Source organism: Atheta coriaria, unplaced genomic scaffold (genome assembly GCF_025399875.1).
Source record: "Atheta coriaria isolate IRGN ID8LTWV9N9 unplaced genomic scaffold, Caltech_Dcor_3.1 hic_scaffold_4_pilon, whole genome shotgun sequence".
In the NCBI taxonomy this organism is placed as follows: Eukaryota; Metazoa; Arthropoda; class Insecta; order Coleoptera; family Staphylinidae; genus Dalotia; species Dalotia coriaria.
In genome coordinates, this window is record NW_027045446.1 from 9,115,856 (window position 1) to 9,140,831 (window position 24,976).

Here is a 24,976-nt window from a genome sequence, read left to right on the forward strand (position 1 = left end):
CTATGAAAACTATCAACCATCTTTAGCTGCCCACGCAAATCCTTCTTGTTGAGATGATCCAACATGCGTGCATCGACCAAACACTCCATAAATGTGGTCCGGTACTGCGGCAGTCCAAGTGCTGGCAGCCATGCGTTTCCAATCCACTCGTGGTTCATATCCCCGAAGGCCAAGGTGGTGCGCGACGTCTTTGGTGCACTGGGCGACGTCAACGAAACCATCTCCTGAATGGCTAAGCGTAGCTTCAGTCGGTGCAGCGGATTGCTGATGCCGATCTCGCGCTGAATCTCGGTGTCGCTGAGCGCGCTCATGATGGCACCCGACTTGACATTGGCGCGACACGCGGCCACATACCACGCAGGCATACCCACCCACAGCTCCAGCCAGGCGACTATCGTCGGCCCGTTCCAGAGCGCAAATGGCGTACCTGCTTTCATCGCCTCGGCGAGCAGCTCGTGCCGGTAGTCGCGTTCCCTGGAATAGTCATGCATTAGCACTGACGACGCACTGCTGTTTGGTTGACCATACTTCTTCTTCTGTCGGCGATCGAAATCGCCCTTCTGTCCCATTTGCCCTAATTTGCCTGATATGCTCATTGAATCACTAAGTTCCCCGTCCGCTAGACCAATACTGGCTTGACTAAGACTAAGATTGCTTTCGCTGATTTCCTTGCCTTTGACCTGTACAAAAATAAAACAAATTATTGAAGTGAATTTCAGAATGTCCAGGGTTGTAATCAGTACCTTATCCTTTTTACTGAAGAATCTACCCAATGAAGACTTGATGCCCTTCTTCTTCTGTGCTGCGGCTGCTGCCGCCACTGCCGCCGCGGACGCGTCCCTCGGCATGCCCACCATTGCATTTTTGTGCAGACTCTCCTGGCTGCTATGACGAGAGGATAATGGTGACGGGGGTGTCTGGCCCGGCCTAAACACACTGTTCTACTCTAATCTAATCTCTAACAAGCGTACAGAGTAAACCCAGAAAGCAGCGATGGTTCGGAAAGGAGAAGTAAAATACGCATGCATCAAATAAATATGTACAAATGAATACTACCATCGTAGAGATGAGGAAAGGTTCAGATTTGAAGAAATAAATATCACAATATAAAGAGACAACCAAAACCAGCGACTAGACACAAAGTGTGACGGAATCAATGCAGTGATAAAATTCAACCAAAAATAAATAAAATTTATTGGTAAAACATTGAATAACCTGTATGTGGCAACTCCTGTGGGGAATCCACCTGCACCGGTTCGTCTAGATGTTGAACAACGGATTGGTTAGTGAAGGGAAAATGATTTGAAACATATTAGTCACAGATTGATACCCAACTTCCAAGTGATTCGTTAATTTTCGAAATCGAAAGCATCGCATTTTCCGTAAGTTTGAGCAAAACATACCTTCGCAGTTCCTCCTGACTGTGCGCCAACGCTTGTGCGACCCTTTCCAGACGCATGGAGCGCGCCGTTAGCGGCGATGCGCCGCCTCCGCTGCTGCTGTCGCCCATGAGCATGTCCTCGCGCGACATTTCCGCGCTGATGGGTGCCAATTGTAGCTGCATGGGAAGCTTAATAAGTTTATTAGGCAAACGACGATCGGCAAAGCAAGACACGAAAAAGGCAATTTAGAGATATCAAAGACAAGAACAAGAAGAGACAAAGACAGCATGCGGCGATAGTGTCTGGTGGCTGTTGGTGATCGATGTTGGGTGGGTGTGTGTGAGTCGTTTGTTAAAGCTTTTGTATTCATTACGCATTCGACTAGAATGGCGGCAACCACAACGGTATGTATAAGCGTTATCGCGATTCAATTCAAAGACGACGCTGGATGCCACGGCAAATGGCGTCCGCTTCGCTGATTCACATTCCAGTATACAAATTGTTACAAGATGGCGGGCTCGAAGGGTGTGATGTGTTCAACACAAACCTGGCTGTTCGGCAGCGACTCGGATAAGGCGCCTGGACTCATCATGCCATGATACTGGTGCAAATGCGCTGGTGACATTGAGGCCGGGGCCTTTTTAAACAACATTAGAAGACCATTTTTAGAGTTTCCCCAACATACATTCCGGCACACCAGAATGAGCGATTCGTCGATGCGTCGTCGGATTACATCGAAATGATTTGTGCGAGAAATGAATTCGTGTACATTGTACAATATGTTAACAATTTGGAAAAGTTGAAACGTTAATTATTGAAGATAATGATAATGATAGTAAAACACCAAACATTAGTAATGATCTAACATCATTGTCTAGTAGCCATGTGAAAAATTGATTGCTTACCGTGTGATATTTATGCATGTAGTCCCTCTGTGGCGAGTGGTGGCTCTTGGGAGTTGAGCGTCCACTGACCGGTGGACTCTGCCGCTCCAAACTTCTCCCTCTGGCCAAAAGATTCATATGTTCCATACTACCAACACGTGACTCCAACTCCTCAGCTCTCGCCTCGGTGGTTTGTTTCTCTTCCTGTATCAACCGAATCTCGTTGTTGATGGCGTCCAACTGCTCCTGCAGCATCATCGCCAACGTCTGTGCGTCCGTATGCCCCGAGGGGGATAAAATGTCCGCCGTACTAAAGAGACTCTCATTGTCGTCGCATTCAGCGTCACTGGAAACATCAAACGCCTGCTGTACATTGGCAAGCACATGCGCCTGCTGCAGCTTCTCCCATTCCTGTTCAGTCATCGAACGCGCAGCGAACGCAATCTTATTGGGATCGTCGTCGATCGGGGTGCGCGTTTTATTCGTCCGACGCGGCAGCGAATGAGTGTCGAAACTGGAATGACTAGCACTGCGCGAAAAGGACGCCGGGTCCACGGCGTTCGGAGACAGGCTACGCGTGAGCGCATCCGTCTGCTGAATGTTGTAGGCAATCTCCTGCTGAAGCATCTGGCGCTTGACATTGTCAATCTCCAATCGGGACTTGCCCAGCTCCTTCATGATCTCGGCCTTTTGCATTTCCGTCTCCTCCATGTACTTGCGCGTCTTTTCAAGTTCGGCGGTGAGGCCGTTCTTCTCCTCCAGGGCGTGCATGCGTTCCTTGAGGTGCACCTGCAGACGATCATTAGACTCCGAAAGCAGCTTGTCCACAGTGGTCGACAAGCGCGTGTTATGCTCCTCGTTCATCTTGAGTCTTTGGTTAAGGCGAACGAGTTCCGCGTTCTTCTCCTCCAAAGTGGCTTCGAGCCTTTGGATCCTATCCTCTGCGGAACCGTGGCGTTCTTGGGCCTGTTTCAAGTAAGGACAATCAAGCATCAATCATAACAGCGTGACATGGTAAACAGTCACTTGCTAGCAAAACTATTTTAGACTAAAAACTACAAAAACGGTTCTTCAATACTGTACAAGAAAATATAATTACAAACACTAAATAAATCATCACAATTGTATTTTTTGAACCGCTTTTGAGAGCTAAGATGAAGATGTATTCGTGCAATTGCCAGGTACAAGGCTTCTAGGCTCACAATCAATCAAATTCTGTCATTTTCAATCTACAAGATAGCTGTACATATAATTTCAGTACCGACATATTAAGTAATTGTTTGATTAAAATTTAGTTCTGTCTACAACTACAGCTAACACATCGAAAGCAACTCGCGTCATTTTACAATTTACTTATTTGCATATCGGCCAGAAAACTAATTTCCACACAAAACACTTATGAATATGCATAAATGTGCAGCTGCACTTCTTAAAATGCACAAGATTGAAATTGTTCCAGTGACAAGTTTTTCTTTTGCTTTTGTTCTCGTGCTCGAAACTCGCAAGACCAAAGTGTAATTAGAATTCTATACATATTCATCATTCAAAATATGAATACGCTGTGTAAATATAATATTTATTAAAAAAGTGAGTAGAAATTGAAAAAGTGGAGTAGAAACAAAGCAATCCGTCGAAATACGCACATTGAAAATAATAGAACTAGACATTTATTATGATTATTATTATTAGAAATGTATATAAGTGAGCTTGGACCGCGTACCTGGTTTCTCACCTGCGTCAGCGCCTCCATGCGCGCCTTCAGCTGCTCCTCCATCTCGGGCATCTTGGCAAACTGCGCCAGTTTTTGTTCGGCCAGCTCGAGCTTCTCCTGAATGGCGGCGATCTTCTCCTCTTGCAGCTGGAAGCGATCACACGCAAAAAATGATTAATCGTCGCAGGATGAGCATGTGGAATCGCCGCAGCGTAATGAAACGTGAGAACCGAATAAATCTGCTGAAAAGATTTGATGATACCTTCAGTTGTGCCTCCTTGTGCTGCAGTTCCTGCTCCAGTTTCTCGTTGAGGTCGTGAAGCGAGGTGGACTCACGCTGTGCGCTCAAATAACGCTTCTCCAGAGTGGTGATGCGCTCCTCCTGGTCTTCCTTCTGCGCGACATTCTCGCGCAGATCACGCTGCAGCTTCGAGTTGGCGTCCTGGGACTTGAGAAGCTCCTTCTGCGTCTTGGCGAGATTCTCCTCCAACTCACCGACGCGGTTCGTCATCTCGGCGACGCGCCGCTGCCACGTGCTGATCTCTCCAGTCTATCCAAACACAAACACACCACATGTCATAAATCACAACAAAAATAAACTTACAAAAGAGGATATAAAAGACTACGCTAACTAGTGTCCACTACAAGCGAAGAGTCGTAGAGTTTACCTGTTGTTCGAGGGCCGTTTGCAGGTCGGCGATGCGTGCCGCACTATCAGTATCCGACTCGACACCACCGTTCGTCAGTCGTGGTTTTCCAGCAGCCTAGAGAATACGGACACAAACATGCCACATCACGACATCTAATTACATGATGGCAACGCATGCTGGTTATCACTGAGAGTTGAATTCGCAGGGAGGTCAACAAATTTAGTTTTTGGAATGATTATAATCACGAAAGTCAGAAGAGAATAAATAGAATACTCAAGGCTTCGAAGAGAAAGAATTTGAAGAAAATTTTGGAAAGCTCAATTCTGATCGGGTGGATCAGGTCATGCCTAAAGCAGCGATCGAAACAGTTGTCAACCTGTCCCTTCAATCGAAACATTCAAACTCCAGCCGCGTACAAATCAGTTTACCTTATGTGAAATATTGTTCGTGACTTGGTCCCCGGACTCGATCTGGCCATTCTCCTTCGGTTTATCTTCTACAGCAGGTACATTTGAGGGCGGGCCCCCAAGTTTATATTGTTGCAACTGCACAACCAAAACATCATTCATTATCATCTTGTAAATCTAGTTAAACGTGATATAATAAAATACATACTTCTTCTTTGGTTAATGCTAACTCCTCTTCTAACGACGAATTTCTTTCTAATGCTACCCTTAATCTTTCCCTGACCTGCAAAGAAAACGGAAACACATTTTCAGCACACACGTTCGACGTTCATTAAAAAGAGATTTATGAGGTGTGTGCAGGGGACGAAAAAGTTTGCCTCCCGACGGTTGGTTTATTATTAGCGCACGTACTTTTTCATCCAGCGCTTTGTGATGTTCGAAGAGACTTTTCAACGCCTTCAGGACCTCCACCTCGCTCGACACGCCCGACTGCGCGGCCGCCTGTCGCTTCACCACCGTCATCCTCAAGGAGCGCTCGTGTCTGGATACCAGGCATTCCAAGTGTTCCAGGAGCAGCTGAAAATGAGAAATCCCATCGATTAGCGACCAAATGACAAATTGCGATACATTCGCGGTAAACATCTCGACAATTTATCAACACACAAAATGCTGCTACGAGGAGGAGAAAATACTCGTCGTAAATATTCTCCTCCGGATATTTAATTTTATTCCCTCATTCGATGCCAGCATAAACCATTTCCTCTGTGAAATGGCATTTGTTTATGTTTGTTTACGCGTTATAGATCTGCAAGATAAATAAAATCGAGTTCAGCCCGGGATTCAATACCTAGCCCCGAGAAATTTCCATAATGCAGAAATCGCTCCTAAAAACGATAGCACTGCAGTGCACCGGAATGAAATTGCATTTGCTTTATTGCCTAGCGGCATCATGCGTTCGCCTCTGGGGAGAAAGCAATTTTCAGGTAGTAATCTAAGCGTTGTATAAACAAGAGATGGCTTTAAATATTCAATAAAGCTAACACGGCCGTCCGCCCCCGGTTTCCAACCTCCGCGGCCTTCTTCAGCCCGATCGAAACACAATCTCGATTATATATATAAAGTTTGCTCGGCTATGAAATATCCGGCAAAGCTCCGCCAACCAGTCAACCAACCAACCAACCCAAAATCGGTTAGCAGAAAGAATCGGATACTTACAGCCTAAATTCCAGACTCCAGGCTCAAAAGGACCGCAGAACCGCGAGCAAAATCAGAGAAAACTCCCTCGACGTGCGCGTGGTTTACAGTTCTCTGTTTTTCGGCGATTTGGCGAGTCTTAAGCCCCGGCAGATAACCCGCGCTATCTGACACGACTCCCGCCTGGTCAATTAATTTGTTTCTTTCATCCGCCGGAAAAGCCCCTTAACAAACCTCTTACAACTCGCACATTCTCCACCCCACCACCGCTGGCATCTTCGGGGCTAATCTCAAGACGAGCGCCTGTGTGCATCTGTAGTCGGTGGGATTACGCGGCTGAACGATCGAAAGGGTGCTCGAAAGGCTAAAGAGCTTCGGCGCTCAGCCCTCTCGACTCGATAAATTTTATAAACCTTGCCTTCACTTTGCTTACCTAAAATGGTAGTAGTAGCAGCACGCACCCTAACTTTTCCGGTTACGATGATATAATATATCCGGAATATATCGAATGCACCCCCGGACACTAAACTAAGCATATAAGGAGCGTTTTTTCTTCTTCTGGGGCCGGTTGTGCCTCATGTGCGTGTGCATCATTAATATCGTGTTGACACCTTCGCCGCCCCCGCACGACAGCCCGACTTCAATTTGCAGTATTTCTTGTGTGCTGCGCGCCAAGGTTCCTTTTTCATTTTTGCCACGCTCGGACCATTATTCCAAAAACGTCCCGGGCGCGTTTTTAAGAAAGCGTGTAGGGTAGGAAAAAACAGACTGACCGAAAAGAAGAATTATGTATTCGGCAAGACCTTTAAACGTTTGCAACTTTCCAAGGGGTAAAAGCAGTCTCAAATTAGAAGAGAAAAAACGACGATGAGAAAAAACTTTACCCCCACCACGCAAAACTGTTTCGGGGACTAAATGAAATTTGCGCCAAACTGATATTAATTTTCAACACACCGCATCAAGGGTCACTGCGTCGGAGGAGGGCGCAAAAGTTCATCAACCACCCCGCCAAACACATGGCAAACACATTTTAATATCGAGAGCAGAGGCAAAATGAAAATTTATACTCGTCGAGGGGGTGGGATGGCGGTGGGACTATTAGCGCGCAATTCATAACCTCTATGAATTTGTAAGCATACACTCTCGCACACACAAAGACATAAATTCCGCAAGCATATTGGCGAACGAATCAGAAATTACGCATTATATCGAACGCGCGAATAAATACCAAGAGCGCTAAGGGTAGTTTGGTATTTTACAGCATCGTCGAGGCGCATTATGGTTCACCGAGATGATGGACTAAAATGATAAAAATTGCCGGCCAACTTTTTAAGTGCGCCGAGTTTTAAAATATAATTTTATCCACCACTAAGCCCGAAACCAAGAGGGGTGATTTTCTAAAGAGGTGTAAGTAAAAAGTTTTTCAAGAGCATGGCAAGAGACCCGCACACAAAACTGCGCTTCTATGCGTCGCGGCAAGTTTTTATTACTCGAAGCCCTCTATGTGTGCTCTGATCGCTTCGACGCGACGCGTATATTTTTATATGCCCTGCACAAACCATTTTCATTTGCACTAGCTTTACTGCGCCAGCGTTAAACTAAATTAGCACCTCGTCTATTGGGGCGTAAAACGGCGGGCGCGTATTTTCTCGACTCAGTGAACCTTTCCGCGACGCTGCAAAAGGTATCGCCGGTGTGTCGAAGGGGTGTCGACACGCATTCATCCACACATCGCCCCGCCAACGTACGTGAAGGCTAATATGCTCGACTTGGTGCGTTTAACCACCACCCACATACACACACACATGGATGTACCCGCCGTCATCGATCGCCTTCGACACGAACGATTGATTAATATGCATGCGTTGCCATCGCATTCTAATTAGCAGGTTTGGTGCTGGTGGGTAATCATCCCTCTTGCATCTTCACGTCATTTACCATACATAACCACAACCATGCATCATCCAAATGGTTCCAGATGAGATTAAAATAAATTTTTAAACAAACCAACTATAAATCACATTTTTTCATTTTTCATCCCCCAAAGAGATAAATTTCCAACTGTCGTTTAAAAGTTGGCTTTAGTTTAGCACCGCATATGTATCTCTAGCAGTGCAAACTTTTACGTAACAAATTGTCAACGCTGTTCCACTTTTATAATACTACGCTGGGTTGTTCTTTTGTGATATTAATGTTTCGTGTTTGGGTGTTTGCTCGAGCGCGAATTTGACTGCGAAAGTTTTGCGCGTGCATCAAACACACTCAACATCGACGCGGACTCACGAATGCACTGGAACGCAATAATCCGCGGGCATAATTCAATTCGTGTCGATGGCGCGCGCGCTACCAGCCGAGGGAATTTGTGTGCTCGATGTAAATGCAAACTACTCGACAACTTTGGCATCTAACTTTTGAACCCCCGCCGAAAACTCATCCGCACAAAGTGCAACACTAATCTATTTTATCTAATAATTTTGATGCATTTAGCGCAACCACAAAATTACAAACTAAATCTAAAGGATTTATGTATTATGTAGACTTTGTAGGCCTGCAGGAATTCGTACAACTTGTCTAACTTGTAAATTTTAGTAGCGCAGAGAGTAAATAAAGAAGTTGTAAATGGTGTTCCGTTTTCGGCGTTTCAGCTGGCAGATTGATGGTGTCAATATCCAAGCAACTTGCGTTCATTAAGTAAGCGATTTCGGGCTGTTTTACACGAATTTATACGAGCGCACGACGTGCGAAATGAAGCCAAATAAAACAACATCCATAAAACGTCTAAAATCAAATTTTACTGATATAAAAAAACACACGCGCACTGACCGAAGTAAAATGCTTGTTTCTGTCAAATAAAACTTTCGAGTAAATAATATATACACTCAAGCATATGTGTGGGTGGTGGTTGCGACGATAAAGTATCAAATATATTCGCCGGTTATTCCCAAACATTGCGCACAGCAGCAAACTTTTCGAAGTAATTTCGCGCGTTGAATTATTTAACACGACGCATCCACCATCGCCATCGATTCGGCTGTCGTGCTTAAAACTTATTTTTCCAGTCAGAGGGAAAACCAACCACCTGTATTCAACGTCCAACGTAAAGACATCCGCGCGCGGAATACGAAAACAGCCGCCGTCAGTTCGAGCATCTCCACGGAGCCCGAAATATCGGCGTTTGCACGTGCGCTCGTGTTTTTCTTTGCGCGCACGCCGCTATGATATGGGAATATAATTTCTCCCAAATGGCGCGTACGCTTCAGATAGTCGGAGCATCATTATTTCTAGTTGATGTACATACGAGTAGTGAAACATATTACCGCATGTTTTATCGTCAAATTGTAAATTGTGCTTTAATTTAGTGTTATTGAGTCGTAAAAACCTTTAAAAAATGTTTTTAAATTTATTATTTTCTAGGTAATAAAAAAAATCTTGACAGAGTATTAAAAAATACTCCGAATTCAATTCTTCACGTCGTAATTGCGAGACTTGTTCGTCGGTTACAGGGAGAAGAAGCTCGCGGAATGCACTTTGGTTGGTCGGAAATTTACTGCGAGCGCGGGCCGAAAATGGCAATAACTCACCCGCGTGTTGTTGCGTTCCGCCTTCAGCTCGGAGATCTCCTCTTCGCGCTCGAGCAGATGTTCGCGCGCGCCATTCAATTCCTTGGTGAGCGTCGCAAATTCCTGCAAGCAGAGAAAAAGAAACAATAAGAAAGTGGAATATATTCGAGGCGCATTTAATATGCGTCGGGCGCGCGCCGCATCACCATCACCAATTGCAGAAACTGGGTGCAAAGTGGCAACACCACGTCGACCATCCCCTGGATTACATTTGCAAATTCTCAACTCCCAGCGCATGTTTGCGTACATAGTGCTTGCACTACCGCAATTCTATCGGGTCTATTAAATTCCCAGATAACGCCCGGATTTAATTCACTTCGCTCTTCCGCAGCTTCCTGGTCGCACGAGTCACCAAAACAGTAGAAAAAGAAGCACCGCATGAATTTCCACCTCTCCAAGGATGTAATTCATGCGATAACGTTGTCCGGGCAGTAATTAATTGAGCTTACATAAACTTAATTATAAAAAAAACGAACACATTGTAATTAATAGTTCAAGTTGAAGCAAAGTTTACAATTACAATTTTTCATTCGGAATGTTTCTCGAATTGAAAGTTCTCTTCATAACAAATGCAGCAATAAAGTGAACTCCAACTGTTCATTTATCAACGCTAGCAAGCGCAGCGACGGCGCGCCGTGGAAAACAAGTCCACAAAAATAAATCGAAGCAAAGTGCGCGCCATTAAAGTGGAAATTCAAGAATAGCAGTACAGAGCGCGCAAAGAGTGGTAGAGTACAGATTGTTGTTCATATACACAAATGCCGCGTGGCAGCGTGTGGCAGATGCAGCACGCGCCCCCCAACGCGAACTCTTTTTCGCCTTGTTACATTAATACTTTTCCATTTGCGGGGGCGGCGAGTGCGTTTCACTTCACCCGCTACAATTTTATTATCGCCGGAGCGTGAAAAGAAAATAACATTCGATAGATTGTAACAAAGCAGCTCAACAACACAACAACACGAAGAACACAAAAATAACGCAAGCAAACAGAAGAAACGAAGGAATACAATGTCGAATCATTTATTATACGCCATACACGTACGTATTGTTATTCAATCCAGACTTATTAAATTATATCCAAAGCCCTCAGCAGTAAGATTACTGCTAAATCATGAAAACGTAAAGATAACGCAATTGTATCAACATACAGAATGCGAGAAATTAACTAAACAAGGATGATATCCTTTCAGTCGTAGTCGTAAACTTGATGTTAATTAATTTCTGTGTCGCAGCATCGGAAGTTGATTTGATCATGACGCCAATGCGCGTGCAAATATTGCGGACGCAACAATCGAGATTAATTGAATCAACAACAACATGAGCATCATGCGTGACGCGCATTGCGAGGTGTCAGGTGTAAGTGGGACTCGTGTCGATTGTGAAATTTAAATAGAGAGCCCGGTGCACAGCTGCCGCCAACATTGTGCACTAATATGGATCTATAGAGATAGTGTGAGTGCTTTCAGCACAATTACCGACAGCCAGACATAGCAACAAAAGCGCGCATCGGATATGTGCAAATAGCGAGTGCTATTTTATGTAATTTCCCGGCTAAAAAAATAAAAGGCAACATTTTTACAGCATACAACATGCGTAACCAAGTGTAAACTCAACTCAGTAAAATGCGAAGAGAATACAGATAGAAATTGAAATGAAAACGGCGAAAGGGACCCTTAAGAGACTCGACTAACCACCACACCGCTTGAATTGCCCCAAAACCGTCGGACTATTCAACATTTGTTTGACGGTAATATTCTGGACTTCCGGTGCGCGAATAATATCATCGCGCGCCTCAGCGGCAATGAACAATGCTGTTTTCTTCGACGTGAATGTTTTGTGCGCCGCGCGCACACACAACGACTAATTGTGAACATTCATTCGGAATATTAGCGCGCAAACACAATTCCACAACGGGCAAGAACTATAGAATGGAGTGTGTGTGAAGAAGACATAAGCGAGGACATGTGTAGAGGAGAAGAGTACTTTGATATCTCACCTGGAAATAAATAGGAGTAATACTGGAGCGTGGACGAAGCATCAGCGTGTCGTTAGCATTGTTCCAAGTTGCTCAGCGAGCATGTTTGCATTAATTACGAAATTAGTGCAAAGTGTACTCTAACGTTAAACAGGGATAAATAATCATAATGAAAATAAAAATAAAATTACGAAAACTATGTTTTTGCATCTGACAGAAAGTAATTTAGTGGAAGATATCAAAATGCCACACAAAACGAATCCGTAGAAATATAAAATAATCTTTTGTAAGGAAATGAATTTTCTTTCCTTTCTAAAAATCAATAATCGTATCAAAATTCAAATATTACCATATTTATTATTAATTAATTCGCCTGAGGAGGAATCGCAATTGCGGTTTGGAAATAAAATTGTTTTCTGCGCTACGAAACCCTCGTCGCCGTCGTCCCATTCGTAGCACGCACGTATGCTCCCAGCCGCCCCCGCCGCGTGCATGCACAAAGTCGAGTGCGTTAACGAATAATCGCGGCTTCGTTAGAACAAACCACGGCTGATGCTCGACACAACGCGCGCCCATTAGAATTTATATTGGCTGATTTTCATATTTAACCGGCTTATAAACGAAACATGCAAAGAATAATGCAAAACCCTATGACAATCTCTACACTCGCTCGTACTAGTTACCAGTTTTATTTGTTTGCATTACGAGCACAATCAAAATCAGCGTATAAAACAAACATTTTATGAAATCACAACTTTAATTCCGAGGTATTAAGATGGTTCAGTTTATAGTTGTGTGTGAAATAAGTTATAATCACAATTTATAAAGCTACAACAACGTAAATCCAATCGAAGTTGGCGTTTTTTTCCAGTTCGGGACAAAGTTTAATGCGGTTAAGGGATTACGACAACTCCGCGGTTATGTGACACGAGCTTTAAAGCATCGAAAGTAATAAAACTTTTTCCCGATACACACAAAACTAAATTATTTAAACCCCTTGGAGTAAAAAAAACTTCAAATCAAACATTTACCACACATAAATCATCATTAAACTTTAAAATTTCTACAAAAATATAAAAAAAAATTAAAATTTACATACGTGATAAGTTAACTCTTGTTTAACGCATAAAACACGATAGATTAATAGTGGTGGAGGTATTCAAGGGTCAAGATTGATTTGAATTGCCCTCGATACACCTTTATCCTTTATCAATCGCCCGTATAACAGGCGATTGAAGGCACGTAGGCGCCTCCACCATATAAAAACCAACAAGCATTCATCTTCAGCCAGTGAGAAACACACGCGCAAGAAAAAATAAAAACGAGGTCGATTGACTAGACACTTGACTTGTGTTGCTTTTGAGCTTCAATCTGCGGGGACCTTTGACCTTTCCCTCTCACCTGGATTAACCACGTTCAATTGTCTTTTAATATCGCAGGTGAATCTGTTCGCTTCAGTTCAGCGCATGAGATTTTATTGATTAATTCCGCGCAGGAATGAAATATTTACCAGCACCAGCACCTTTCTAGTGAACGATCGTCAAGCATGCATTAAAAGTAATGAGGACGTGAAGACGCGAAGTGTGGAGACAGCGTGTGGAGGAGTCAAGCAGTGACATCATGAAAACTTCCCGCTGGTCTTATTTCCGTCCCTCATCGTGTCGACCGCATGTTTATATTTATGATATTGGACATCTCGAGTGCATCTAGATGCTGGTCACGAGTTGACTCTATAGACTAGGGGCCCATGTCCAAAAATTTATGGGTCATATGAACCATCAGGTGACCTATTTAGGACGATATAAGATCATAAAATAATAAGATTTAACACTATGCCGTCACTTGTAAGCTGTCCAACTGAGTGCTGGTGAGAATTTGAAAGTACAGGCAGAGTGAGTACATTTCGGTCATATATTTTTGTACGGCATTTTTACCATCGATAGATCTTTAAAAAATAATAAGAAAGCGCGCAGTGCCGTAAAAAAATAGTGCGCCACAAAGTCGGTAAATTTTTCTGATTTTCGAAAATTTCCAGGGTAAATTTGGTCATTCGATTTTGTACGGCATCAGTTTCGTACTGTTTCAATACAGCTTCTAATCCATTATTCCGCAACGCCGTACAAAAAATCATGCGACAAGGGGAAAAATTGAGGGTTGCAACCCCCTCTCTTTCCGTGGTCCAGGGGGTGATTTGAAACAACCCAAAATTAATTTATTTCGAAAGTATTTTATGCATAGATAATATTTTTTTACATGCCGTACATTTTCGTTGGTCCAAAGGTTTGTAGGGAAAAAAAATTCAAGGAAAAATTCATATAACGAAATGTAAGAAAAATCCATATAACGAAATGTAAGGTGAAATCCATGACGATATTTTTTTATACGGCATTTAGATAGTTTATTGTCACTTAATGCAATAATTTATAAAAAGTTAATGCCGTACAAATCTGAAAGTTCATATTGATAAAAAAGTGATAAAAATATTAAATAAATATAATTTACATATATATCGCTTACGGAGCGACGTTCTGTTACGACGTTTATAGTATTATAGTATTATAGTTTATAGTATTATAGTAGTTTATAGTATTATAGTATATAGTAGTTTATAGTATTATAGTAGTTTATAAAAATAGTTGTTTTATTTATTCACATCATTATAATGAAACAAATCAATTATATATATTTATCAATAATGTTTGAAGCATATACTAAACCAAAAGTATACAAAACTGTTGATACTGGGATTGACAGTTTCAATTCTTGGATATTATATACACACCGTTTCACTTCAGTTAGACGTCATAATGATTTTATCATATTATCAATTGTTCTCTTCAAAAATATGTTAATGCCGTACAGTATCAGATGGCCATAAAGTACCCTTAAAATGGTAGCGTCATTTTCATCAGCCTAAAAGATATGGTCTGCATTAAAATGTACGGCATTATTTTTTCCTAATTTAATTACCTTAATACTATTTAAAACAAGGGAAAAATGTAGAAAATTGCTATCTTTCATTAATCTATGAATATTTAAACTTTTGCAATAATTTAAAAAATTTCAGTTTTTGTATTTCTCTGTAATTTTTTTTTGAACAGTTTCTTTTGAACGGCAATACTATATAACCATTGTATTTCACAATATCATGTTAAAAAAAAAGTTCCCGTACAGGGTCAAATGGTTTTACAGCTTTATACATCAAGTATACCATGAAATTAAGATAATTATTAATATACATTCAAATGAACAATAATTTTTTGACGGCATTATTTTTAATAGTACTTTTGAGTGCTAGAGAATGTTTTGGAACCGATGCCGTACTTTTTCAAATCACCCCCTGGACCACGGAAAGAGAGGGGGTTGCAACCCTCAATTTTTCCCCTTGTCGCATGATTTTTTGTACGGCGTTGCGGAATAATGGATTAGAAGCTGTATTGAAACAGTACGAAACTGATGCCGTACAAAATCGAATGACCAAATTTACCCTGGAAATTTTCGAAAATCAAAAAAATTTACCGACTTTGTGGCGCACTATTTTTTTACGGCACTGCGCGCTTTCTTATTATTTTTTAAAGATCTATCGATGGTAAAAATGCCGTACAAAAATATATGACCGAAATGTACTCACTCTGCCTGTACTTTCAAATTCTCACCAGCACTCAGTTGGACAGCTTACAAGTGACGGCATAGTGTTAAATCTTATTATTTTATGATCTTATATCGTCCTAAATAGGTCACCTGATGGTTCATATGACCCATAAATTTTTTGGACATGGGCCCTAGTCTACTAGTGATAGAAAAGGCATTCGTAATGAAACCGGAAAAAAATGCAAAATTCTTCAATTGACTGCGTTTTTTTTCTTTCTCTCGAGTGCCTAAATTATGTAAAATTATAATATATCTTCAGTGAAAATTGAAAGAGCGATAATAAGTTCCTAATTTCGGTCGAGTGGCGGTCGGCGGTTGGTTTTCGTCCTCTCGGCCGCACTTAACGCAATAATTAATTAGCGAATACACAAGTTGATACTCGCCAGCATGCAAGTATGCAAATGAATGTAAATTCCGCATAATTGGGTTAAACAACTTGAGAATTTTAATTAATTTTGTATTTGAACATCGAATTTTATCGCGGTGCGCGGCTGACTTTATTCTCGCACCGTCCGAAAATATTCCGCAACAATAAAAATGATGAAAAACACACCGACTGGCTCTCTCCGCCGGTAAAGAAAGTTGTGAGTGGTGACGTTTTGAGAAACGCTTGCATGTAAATTACGACGTAATGCGCACAATAGGGCATTGTTCCAAGGCAGGCCGCCCGCCCGCTGCGGTGACATTTGCGCGCACATTTTAACGCGAAATAAAAGCCCCTCGGCCGCCATTTTGTTTCCTCCGGGAGACATGATTTAAGCCTGTGTGTCGGCACTCACATTGTGTGCTCGAGAATGCGAATGCATTTAGAACATTCATTCACCGCCGTTTTGCCCACTTTAAGAGTGGATTAATTAAGCGAATTAAAGGTTGAACATTATTTTTCACACATTAGCAATTAATTAACGCGCAAATGAACGCCGTCGCCTCGGGGTACTTTGCAATAGGGGGCGATTAACTGTTATTAACTTCAAATTGCCATCATGGTCGTCGATTATTGTGGGCGTGAATGATTTAATTGTAACTAATTGCAGACGCAATATTTCACTCCCACCCTTTGCAGATATGCGTTGATTGCCAATTAAGTGACCGTATAATAACTTTAAATAATCACTTGCAATCAAAGGGTCTTTCAAATCCTAATATTATCTCATAACTAGCTAAAAACCCTCAAGGCAATAGAAAAATAATCAAATTTATTGATTTTGATAAAATAAAAAATAGGGGTTGCGATCTGGCAGTGAAATATAAAAAATCGAAACACCCGCAGTGGCAAAATTATCCCGCCTGCGGGATGCTATAATTCCTAAAGATAAATTAGTGCTATTAAAACGTTTGTGTTCTTCGAAAGCCATAAATTACTGCATTAAGCTTTACCATGGACACCAACTACATTCTGCATGGGGGCCTGCTATTGGGGGTGGTAAATTCGGCGTGGCATATAAAACATTATTTGTTCAAACGGGCGCATGACAAAATAAACTACTACAATCTATAATAGTGGCGCGGTGCGCTCCAACCAAAGCACAATACTTATTAAATTAATTAATTACTTGGAAACCAATCAAGTTATGTTATTGATTTCTTTCGAAATCGCCACAGTGTTAAATTCTGAATCAGCCAACGTAATAATTTAATTAGCATCATCTTTTATTCAAGAGTTACTGAATAATTTAAATAGAATTTATGAATTCTGCACAAAATCATAAATTTTGTGAATAACTCTTTATATAATGCTAAAATAAACAAAAATTTTGAACATACAGACACAGAATTTAATTACGAATCTATTGTTGAAAGAATTACAACTGCAACACCAATGGTTTTCGAGTAATTAAATAATAAATATTAAAATTACATTCAATCAATTAAAAATTGATTTCTGTACAAGTACCTCATTATCCATGATAAGTGTAATGATTACCGCGTGCGTTAATGTCGATATTTACCCAAAGTCGTACCACCCGAGTGTTTTCCAATTAAATTCCTGCGCATCATTAATGCAACCCGCCTCACCTCCCACAAATCTCCACACCGACATGCATTCCAAATTACACCCGCACACATCCACATAAATAAACATAGAATACCAACGTAAAAATCTTATCGAACATACCTATATACCTATATATAAACCTGTAGACTTTGTCTAGTGCAATAGGGTGAAATATACGCCCAGATTGCTCGAGGGTGTGCGCGCGCGGAATGAAAGACTTTGCAAACTTTGCGCCCTTCAAAAGAATCAAACACGCTCGACGCGATGGCTTATTTATAGCGCGCGCGCAAACTTCGTAAAAAATGCAATAGCATGTATCACAGCATTGGAAAAGGAGTTAAAATTCAGCGCACTGAAGAAGGTGGAGGTGCAAACATATTTTTATGTTCACTCAGCGCGCAGATATGATGATGTTGCAGGACGAGTTTGAGAGCTGGAGGAAAACCCAAGAAATACACCGAGTTTCATTTATCAAATTCCCGCAAGCATCGTGCAAGGTGCTAGAGGAAACGTCGAGAAGCGTTCGAGTGCGTTTTTGTTGCGCGGAAAAGCTTCATTTCGAGCATGTTCGACAAATATTACAAATATTTACAAGTACGAGTACTACTTCCAGAAGGAGGATATAACAACTTTACAGCATGTTATTTTTTTCTGTTGCTGTCTGTAACTTTACAACTGGTAAATTCTAATTGAATTACAAGTACACCCAAGCGCGCGGATGCAAAATTGAACACTCTGGCTTATTGTTGCCGAATGTCTGTGGCAAAATGCACTGTAATTAATCCCGAACGCGTCGAACAATGAAGATGCTCCGAGGTGGTATGTCAGTATGCGAGTCACGTTAATTATTATTCGAAGCGCGCGCGGACGTGCGGCCCCCGGCCGAAGGGTAACACGCCAATATGGCGCATGGAGCATGGTAAATTCGTCCATTGACAGGCGGAGGAGGTGGAATTTTGCTGTGGATATCTATCGGCACTATCGGAACACACTAGACCTGATTAACACGCTTCACGGTGTGATATTAGAATTTATCGATGGCCAAATATGCAAATGTTCTCTTTCTCTATTGATAAAATATTCAAATTGCATTATTCCGCGCCCGCATTTGCGGCTTCAAATCAGATTTTGATCAAATTTAAATTTTGGATGATTTTCCTCCATACACTATATTAATCATGATGCATAACTACTTAAACTTGAAAGCAGTTTGGCGTATATATTCTTGTTAATCATGCCTTGGAATCGGGGAAAACGTTTAATCTCAATTTGCATATTAATCTATCGAATGGATTTGTCAAAGCCGCCGCGCCGCCACTTGCGCCATTGTGATTGTAATGGTGACATCATGCAAACGCAAACGAAATGTATGCCGAGATGTGCTCTTCACGTATTGATCTGTAAAGCTAAAATTAACTTTCCAGTTGACACCATCACGGTTTCCACACAGAAAATACAAGCGGAAAGATTAAGAGTGTAATCAATGCTTAGAAATGTCGAAAGAAAAAATACAATAAACTGAAAACATGCAGCAGTTTTAAAAGACCAACACACCGAACGAATGGAATTTACATTAAGATTAAGCACGTCTCATCCATCAACATCACCACCGCGCGTATTAAAATGAGCACGCAGAGGAAGAAGTAAAGGATGCCGGGGCGAGAAAGCCGCGAAAAGGAAATTTTAACGTGCGGCGAGCTGCGAAACACTTAATTTTTGCTTCCCTTCAACCGACCTGCCCCTCAGTGGATGGTTGCGGTGTCATAAATTATAATCCATCAGCATCAAGCTGGATAGAGTCGACTTAACTTCACTAACGTCATAATGTATTTTGTTTGGACAAACGAACGCCCCACCAGCATGCAGGCAGAAACAAAAATTGGTGAAAGCTATAAATACCTACGGCACCAAGAGGTAGACGTGGATATTTATAGATTTTTTTTATGCTGTAGGATGGATAATGTTGGCAATAATTGGTTTCAAGTTACAATTAACTACTCCCATCGAGGGAAGGAAAACACGAGTCGAGGAGTGAACGAGGGAAGAAACCCCAAAGTCGAGCGAAGTAATTTCCTCTCTCGGCCGAAACTCGTGCCGTCGACAGATTCATAAAATATTCGTCTAATAATAAAAAATAGTTTTCAAAGCATTATAATCTAATAATCAAATGTTTTGTTGACTTTTGCAGTTGTAATATCGGATTGATTCCGTTTTTCAATAAAAGCCCAAACAATTTGTACGAATTCGTGTTAGGCGTGTTATGCTAGCCAATACAAAAAGCCCCTACGACATAAACGGCCAACAATAAGTTTACAATCCCAAGATTCCCCAAGCTCCGGCCACTGCCGGCAATTTTATCTACACCCCCACAATCCCATCCTATATGTGATCCTTTCTCTGTCACTGCTGCTGCCCTCACACTCAGAGACACAAAAAAAAATAAAAAAAAGGTGGGTGCCAAATGTAAAAAGGTAGTATAGTCGCCAGCAGCGCGAACAAAACGCACAAAACGATAGAATATACCGAGAAAAAAAGAAAGATAACCACACACACACACAGAAAAGATCGAAAAAATTGCACGCACGCCTGAATGGGAATTCGATGTCTTCGGGGAGGTGTGCGAAATGCAATTTGAATTCAGAAAGACGTGAACGAAATCGCATTAAATTCGAATTCACCGCAAGAACCGCAAAATGAAGCAGCGCTGGAAAAGTCGGCATGTGGATTGCTTCATTACTAACAAAATACTTTGCAATCACTCTTGCAGCAGTAAAAACCCCGTCGCACCTCGACGCAGTTAATTAAATCCTTTATCTACTTCAGTGCAGAAGTAAAGCCTCCGCTGCCACCACCACACGTCTAGAACCAAAATAATCAACGGGGTTGATTTTAATAATTAGATCATTTTATAGCCGCGCGGCTGATGTGGGTGTTGCGTTTTAATTCAATTATAAGCTTCCAACAGTTTCCATTAGTCGGTTAAGCTGGCAGCGCGCGCGCGCTTGTTATGCAATCAATCGAAACCTTATTAACGATATCGCGCCGCAAATGTAATCCGGGGCTTGCATAACAATGCACATCATAATTACCACCGGGAAATAACAATTTTCAATCAAAACCATTCGCCGAAAGTGCTTGGCATGTAGAGATATTTACAACCATTTTGATACACGGCGCAATACAAAGCACTTAAATTGTTTCCCATCCGGATGTTTCTTGTTCTGGTGTTCTTGTGTAGTCGGTAGCTGCTCTGTATGCAGTTATATTGTTTTACGTTTTCCTCTTCCTCTCTAGAGCTATACATATGTAAGCTCATATGCACGCACAGCAGTGGCGGAAGAAGAACGGATTCGGATTTGCAACTCTGGTTTTCCACCCTCCACGTTGCGTGTGCATATATCACTCGACGCCCGCCATAGTAAATTGGTCCTCGTTAGTTGTTAAAACGCGAGCCTGCCGACGCGGGAAATGTTCAGCTTACGGCCCCGAAAACCAACCCACACGTGTTCCGACCGACGGAGCGTAATTCAACGCTACATTTTCACCAACTACATGTTCTCCAACTATCATCAACCATTAGAAAGAAGAAATTGAAATAAAAGAACAAAACTATTTTATGCAATTTTTTTTAAATCCTGTTTGCTGTTTACCTATGCAGGGGAATATAATCAACGTGCCGCAATGAAAATGCAAACGACGTCGTAAAATATTGATGCGCAGCGTAAATATCTCCGCCGCGTGTTTTGATTAATTAACGCCGGGGCTATAATTCAAGACGGGTGGTAGTGGGGCCGTTATATCCGCATTTAGCTTGTTAGATGGCGATGTAAATCCCGGCGGGCATAGGTAAAGTGCATAATTCCTCATCCGAACAATACAAAACGTCGGAAAATAGGAAATATCAACATACAGCTAATACCACAACGTGAATCCATAAAATAAAGCTTAAAATGACCAGAAATACGGGTAAATTCTTTATGAACCAAAATCTCCATTTTTACCGCCCCACAAAAAAAGATTTACCATTCTGGACGACTTTAAACGCAGTAACTTAGCAAGAAACCATTTCGGTTTCCACACCGGTGCGTTTTCCACATCCACATCCAGATCCACATTCACGACTTGGGATTATGGTTTATTTAAGCAATTACTTTGCCCATGACATACCGTTATAACCGTTAGTTCTTGCGCCCAACGTGTTCTTGTCCGTCGACGTTTTGCTTTCGCACAACTTCCTGTGATGGCAGCAGCAGCAGCAGCGGCGGCGGCAACGTGGTGAGATGATGTTGATTGTAAAGGTTCGGTAGCTTAGCATTCGCCAGCCTCGTGCATCCCCGGTATTAATTAAAGTTAGTTCGTTAGACTATGTGTGGCTGACTGCGCGTCCCCCAATACTTTGAAGGTAAACTTTCAAGCCGACAGAGAGTGTGTGCGCCGGGGAGAAGCAAATTAACCTGGATTTGTGCGCTGCATAATAACGATACAGCTACAGAGATCCACTGGACTTGCATCCGAGATGGACAGGTTGAGAAAAACAATTGTTAAACTTTAAACCCAGGTGATTGGTAATTGTAAATTAGTGTTTTGTTGAAAATTCAGCCGAAATTAGCGCACACCCACCGCAATCACAGATGCGCGCATCATAAATGTTTACGCAAACTGTAACATCCACCAAATTAGTTTGTTAATTACTTCAGCAACATAATTCGAGTTCTAATTAACTTTAAACGTATCACCACCGCAATTCTACACGCAAAAATAATAAAAATCAAGATATTGTCTTGTATATCATCTCAAGCAATTCGATAATCCAATAAATCAACACTACAGAACACAAAGGGCATGAGGTCAGACATTTGCGAGCGACAGCAATAAACCAGGGAGCATTCGGAGAGAGGAAAACACCAACCCTCGTCTTGCCAACCGCCGCCGATCCTTCGTTATCGAATATATTCGCTGGCGGAAAGGATTCGCCCACGGAATGCTCGAATATAGAGCAGGAAACGAGCGGGACACGTAGAGCACGTCTGACCAGACCATCGGGGCCACGTAGTGCCCAGTGTCCGTCTGTCCGCACCAAGAGCGAAATCAATTTTTTCTTTTTGCGTTTGTCCAGACGGCACGCAGAACGTCCGCACATAAAAAACGCACATAAAATTGCTACCTTATGCCCGACGTGTTGTCGAGACGAAATCAACTCGAATGACCACCAAATGAAAAATAAAATAAAAAAACAAACAAAATAATCGAATATTCGGTGAATCTGATGGACTGATTTCGCGGTATAATTGGACTGTAAAACGTGTTGTTGACGTGATGAAAAAGCGCCGAGCTAGTTTTCCACTCGAGTGGATGATTTAATAATACGAGAGATTGGAATTATTGGTAAAAATTCAATTGAACAATATACAATATTGCATTGTTTGTTTTCAATGATTGCCATTATTGTACAAGCGCAGCGATTACCAAATATAGATTTCATCAATTTTTGATTACATTCACAACCATTATTGATAAAAGCACACAAGTTTTCGGGACGTAGAAACATCGCCAGCAATTAATAAAAGTCAAAAACGACGAAGAAAAAAAAAAGTAAATGGCGAACGCACGAAAATAATGGAATAATAATAGAATGAAACACCGAAGGAAACCTGCGTCCGGAACACTGACTTTCCGCTGCTAATTCAGCCCAGCGACTACAACCCTCTGAATATAAAAAAAAATGCGCGCTATCGGATAACACGCTTAATGGCATTGTCGTCAGTCAGTCAGTCGTCAGTCAGAGTCATTCATTGCGCGCTCGATTCATCTTTCATCCCTCAAGCTCAATGATCGAACGGTTCGATAGGGGCTGGCGCGGGCGTACAGCATGCATGTGGGGGCGGCTTACGCTTAAACACACATCACATCTAGTCATCTACATATTCGACATTCGAAAGTTTTCAGCGCCGGAATTTGTTATCGCGCTCGGAGTCTCACATCGTATCAATATGTGTTTAAACCCGCAACACGCGCACACGCATCATGCAAGTTTCGGTTTTGTTTGCACATCGGCTTGACTCTCACATCGTCGTGGCAATGAATTCGCTAATTGCATAGATTTGCATTGTTAATTGCAGCAAGTGCATGCAAATCTTTGCGGGCGCGTAATTGGACGCGCGCGAGTCCTCCTCTTCTACCCTTGGCTGGGCGAAGTAATTAAAACACGCCGCACGTCGATGCAAGTGCAACAAAAACTTTTTTAAATTCTTGATGCTTTTTGACCATCGCCGGCGCAGAACTTCGTTAGCTCAATTCCGGCGAATTTTTGAAACTCGCAAAGTACACGTATATCCACCTAATAGAAATAAAACGTATAAAACGACACTGTAAATTAATTACACGAGTAATTAAAACTCAAAGCGAGGTTCTTTTCATCGCGAGCTGCTTTGCGTTTACGATTTAGATACGCGTTTCAAAAGCAAGTTATAAGCATGCCACACCCCCCAAAGGATCACATTATTCACCCTCTCTCGGCACTTATAACTTAAACGCGTATCGCGCCGCTAACTGTCGAGAAACGCAACAGAAAAAAAAAATAAAGAAAAGCTAAAAGTGCTACGTCAAATGTTTCAGGCGGTTTAAATAGTGTAATGGTCAGAGTATAGCAGAGAGAAGAGAAAACCTCTGGAAAACTGAAAGACGGCTAAAGGTCGCCCGGCGATAGGGGCATCCCGGCATCTGTTTATGAGTTTTTCACGTGGCACAGACTCGTGACGTGCAAAACTTACATAATTCAAAAGTTTTTCCTCCATTCTCTGGCTTCGCTTGCGGCGCAGCAAGGCTGTGTGGATTATTTTCGTACGTCGAGTGGAAATTCTCGTAAAGCATACGTTTTCATTAAATAATAAATACAGCGCAACGAGAGAATAAAATCCGCCGGAGTCGGACAGACGACATCTTGACATTCACAAACAATATCTCGGATTTTTAAATTTTATCAAACCTTCAAAAGGAGATTTCTCGAACTGCATAACATACCTGAAACAATGAAAGAATAAAAATTATTATATTTAGTTTATTTTATTATTAGTATGTATAGTAATTGTGAGGTTGATAATGTAATGTAATTCAGTTTTGGCATTACAGAAAGCGATAACATTAATGCAGAAACCTAATCGCACTTAGCGAGAGAATGGCCAGCGAGAACGATCGCGTTTCGCTCATTGCCCGTGCCTCACCACATTTCCACGCCGTATTTTTTCCCGTCCTTTATTAAATTTCCCACCACCGCCGCCACCGTGCGCGGCGTCTCGTTTCGTTGGGTTGCGTTTCACTCGAAAACATTTTCATTACGGTGTGTTACCTATAGTCGACGCGTGTTATATCACAAACGCACGTGATGCGTCAATTAACGGAAAATATAAACAATTCAATATCTCACCGCGGCAATTATTGATAAACATCTTCATCTTGGAATTGTAAATATTATGCTAAATTGCGATTTATTTTTGCTAGTGTTTAATA

The 24,976-nt window shown here is 41.8% G+C and overlaps 1 protein-coding gene across 11 annotated transcripts in view; it reads right to left on the minus strand.

The window, feature by feature from the left end:
• Positions 1-24,976, minus strand: part of Liprin-alpha (PTPRF interacting protein alpha) — a 53,050-nt gene that overhangs the window by 1,998 nt on the left and 26,076 nt on the right. For 2 of the 11 annotated variants that reach the window (XM_065301796.1, XM_065301785.1), the window contains exons 2-14: positions 9,810-9,911; positions 5,446-5,610; positions 5,243-5,317; positions 5,056-5,172; positions 4,646-4,741; positions 4,240-4,527; positions 3,987-4,124; positions 2,288-3,232; positions 1,930-2,019; positions 1,404-1,570; positions 1,216-1,260; positions 744-927; positions 1-680 (exon numbers count right to left, since the gene is read on the minus strand). In XM_065301796.1, coding sequence (XP_065157868.1) covers positions 1-680; positions 744-927; positions 1,216-1,260; positions 1,404-1,570; positions 1,930-2,019; positions 2,288-3,232; positions 3,987-4,124; positions 4,240-4,527; positions 4,646-4,741; positions 5,056-5,172; positions 5,243-5,317; positions 5,446-5,610; positions 9,810-9,911 — 3,092 coding nt within the window. The remainder of the gene's footprint in view (positions 681-743; positions 928-1,215; positions 1,261-1,403; positions 1,571-1,929; positions 2,020-2,287; positions 3,233-3,986; positions 4,125-4,239; positions 4,528-4,645; positions 4,742-5,055; positions 5,173-5,242; positions 5,318-5,445; positions 5,611-9,809; positions 9,912-24,976) is intronic. The other 9 variants (XM_065301789.1, XM_065301786.1, XM_065301788.1 and 6 more) reach the window with 9 other exon arrangements.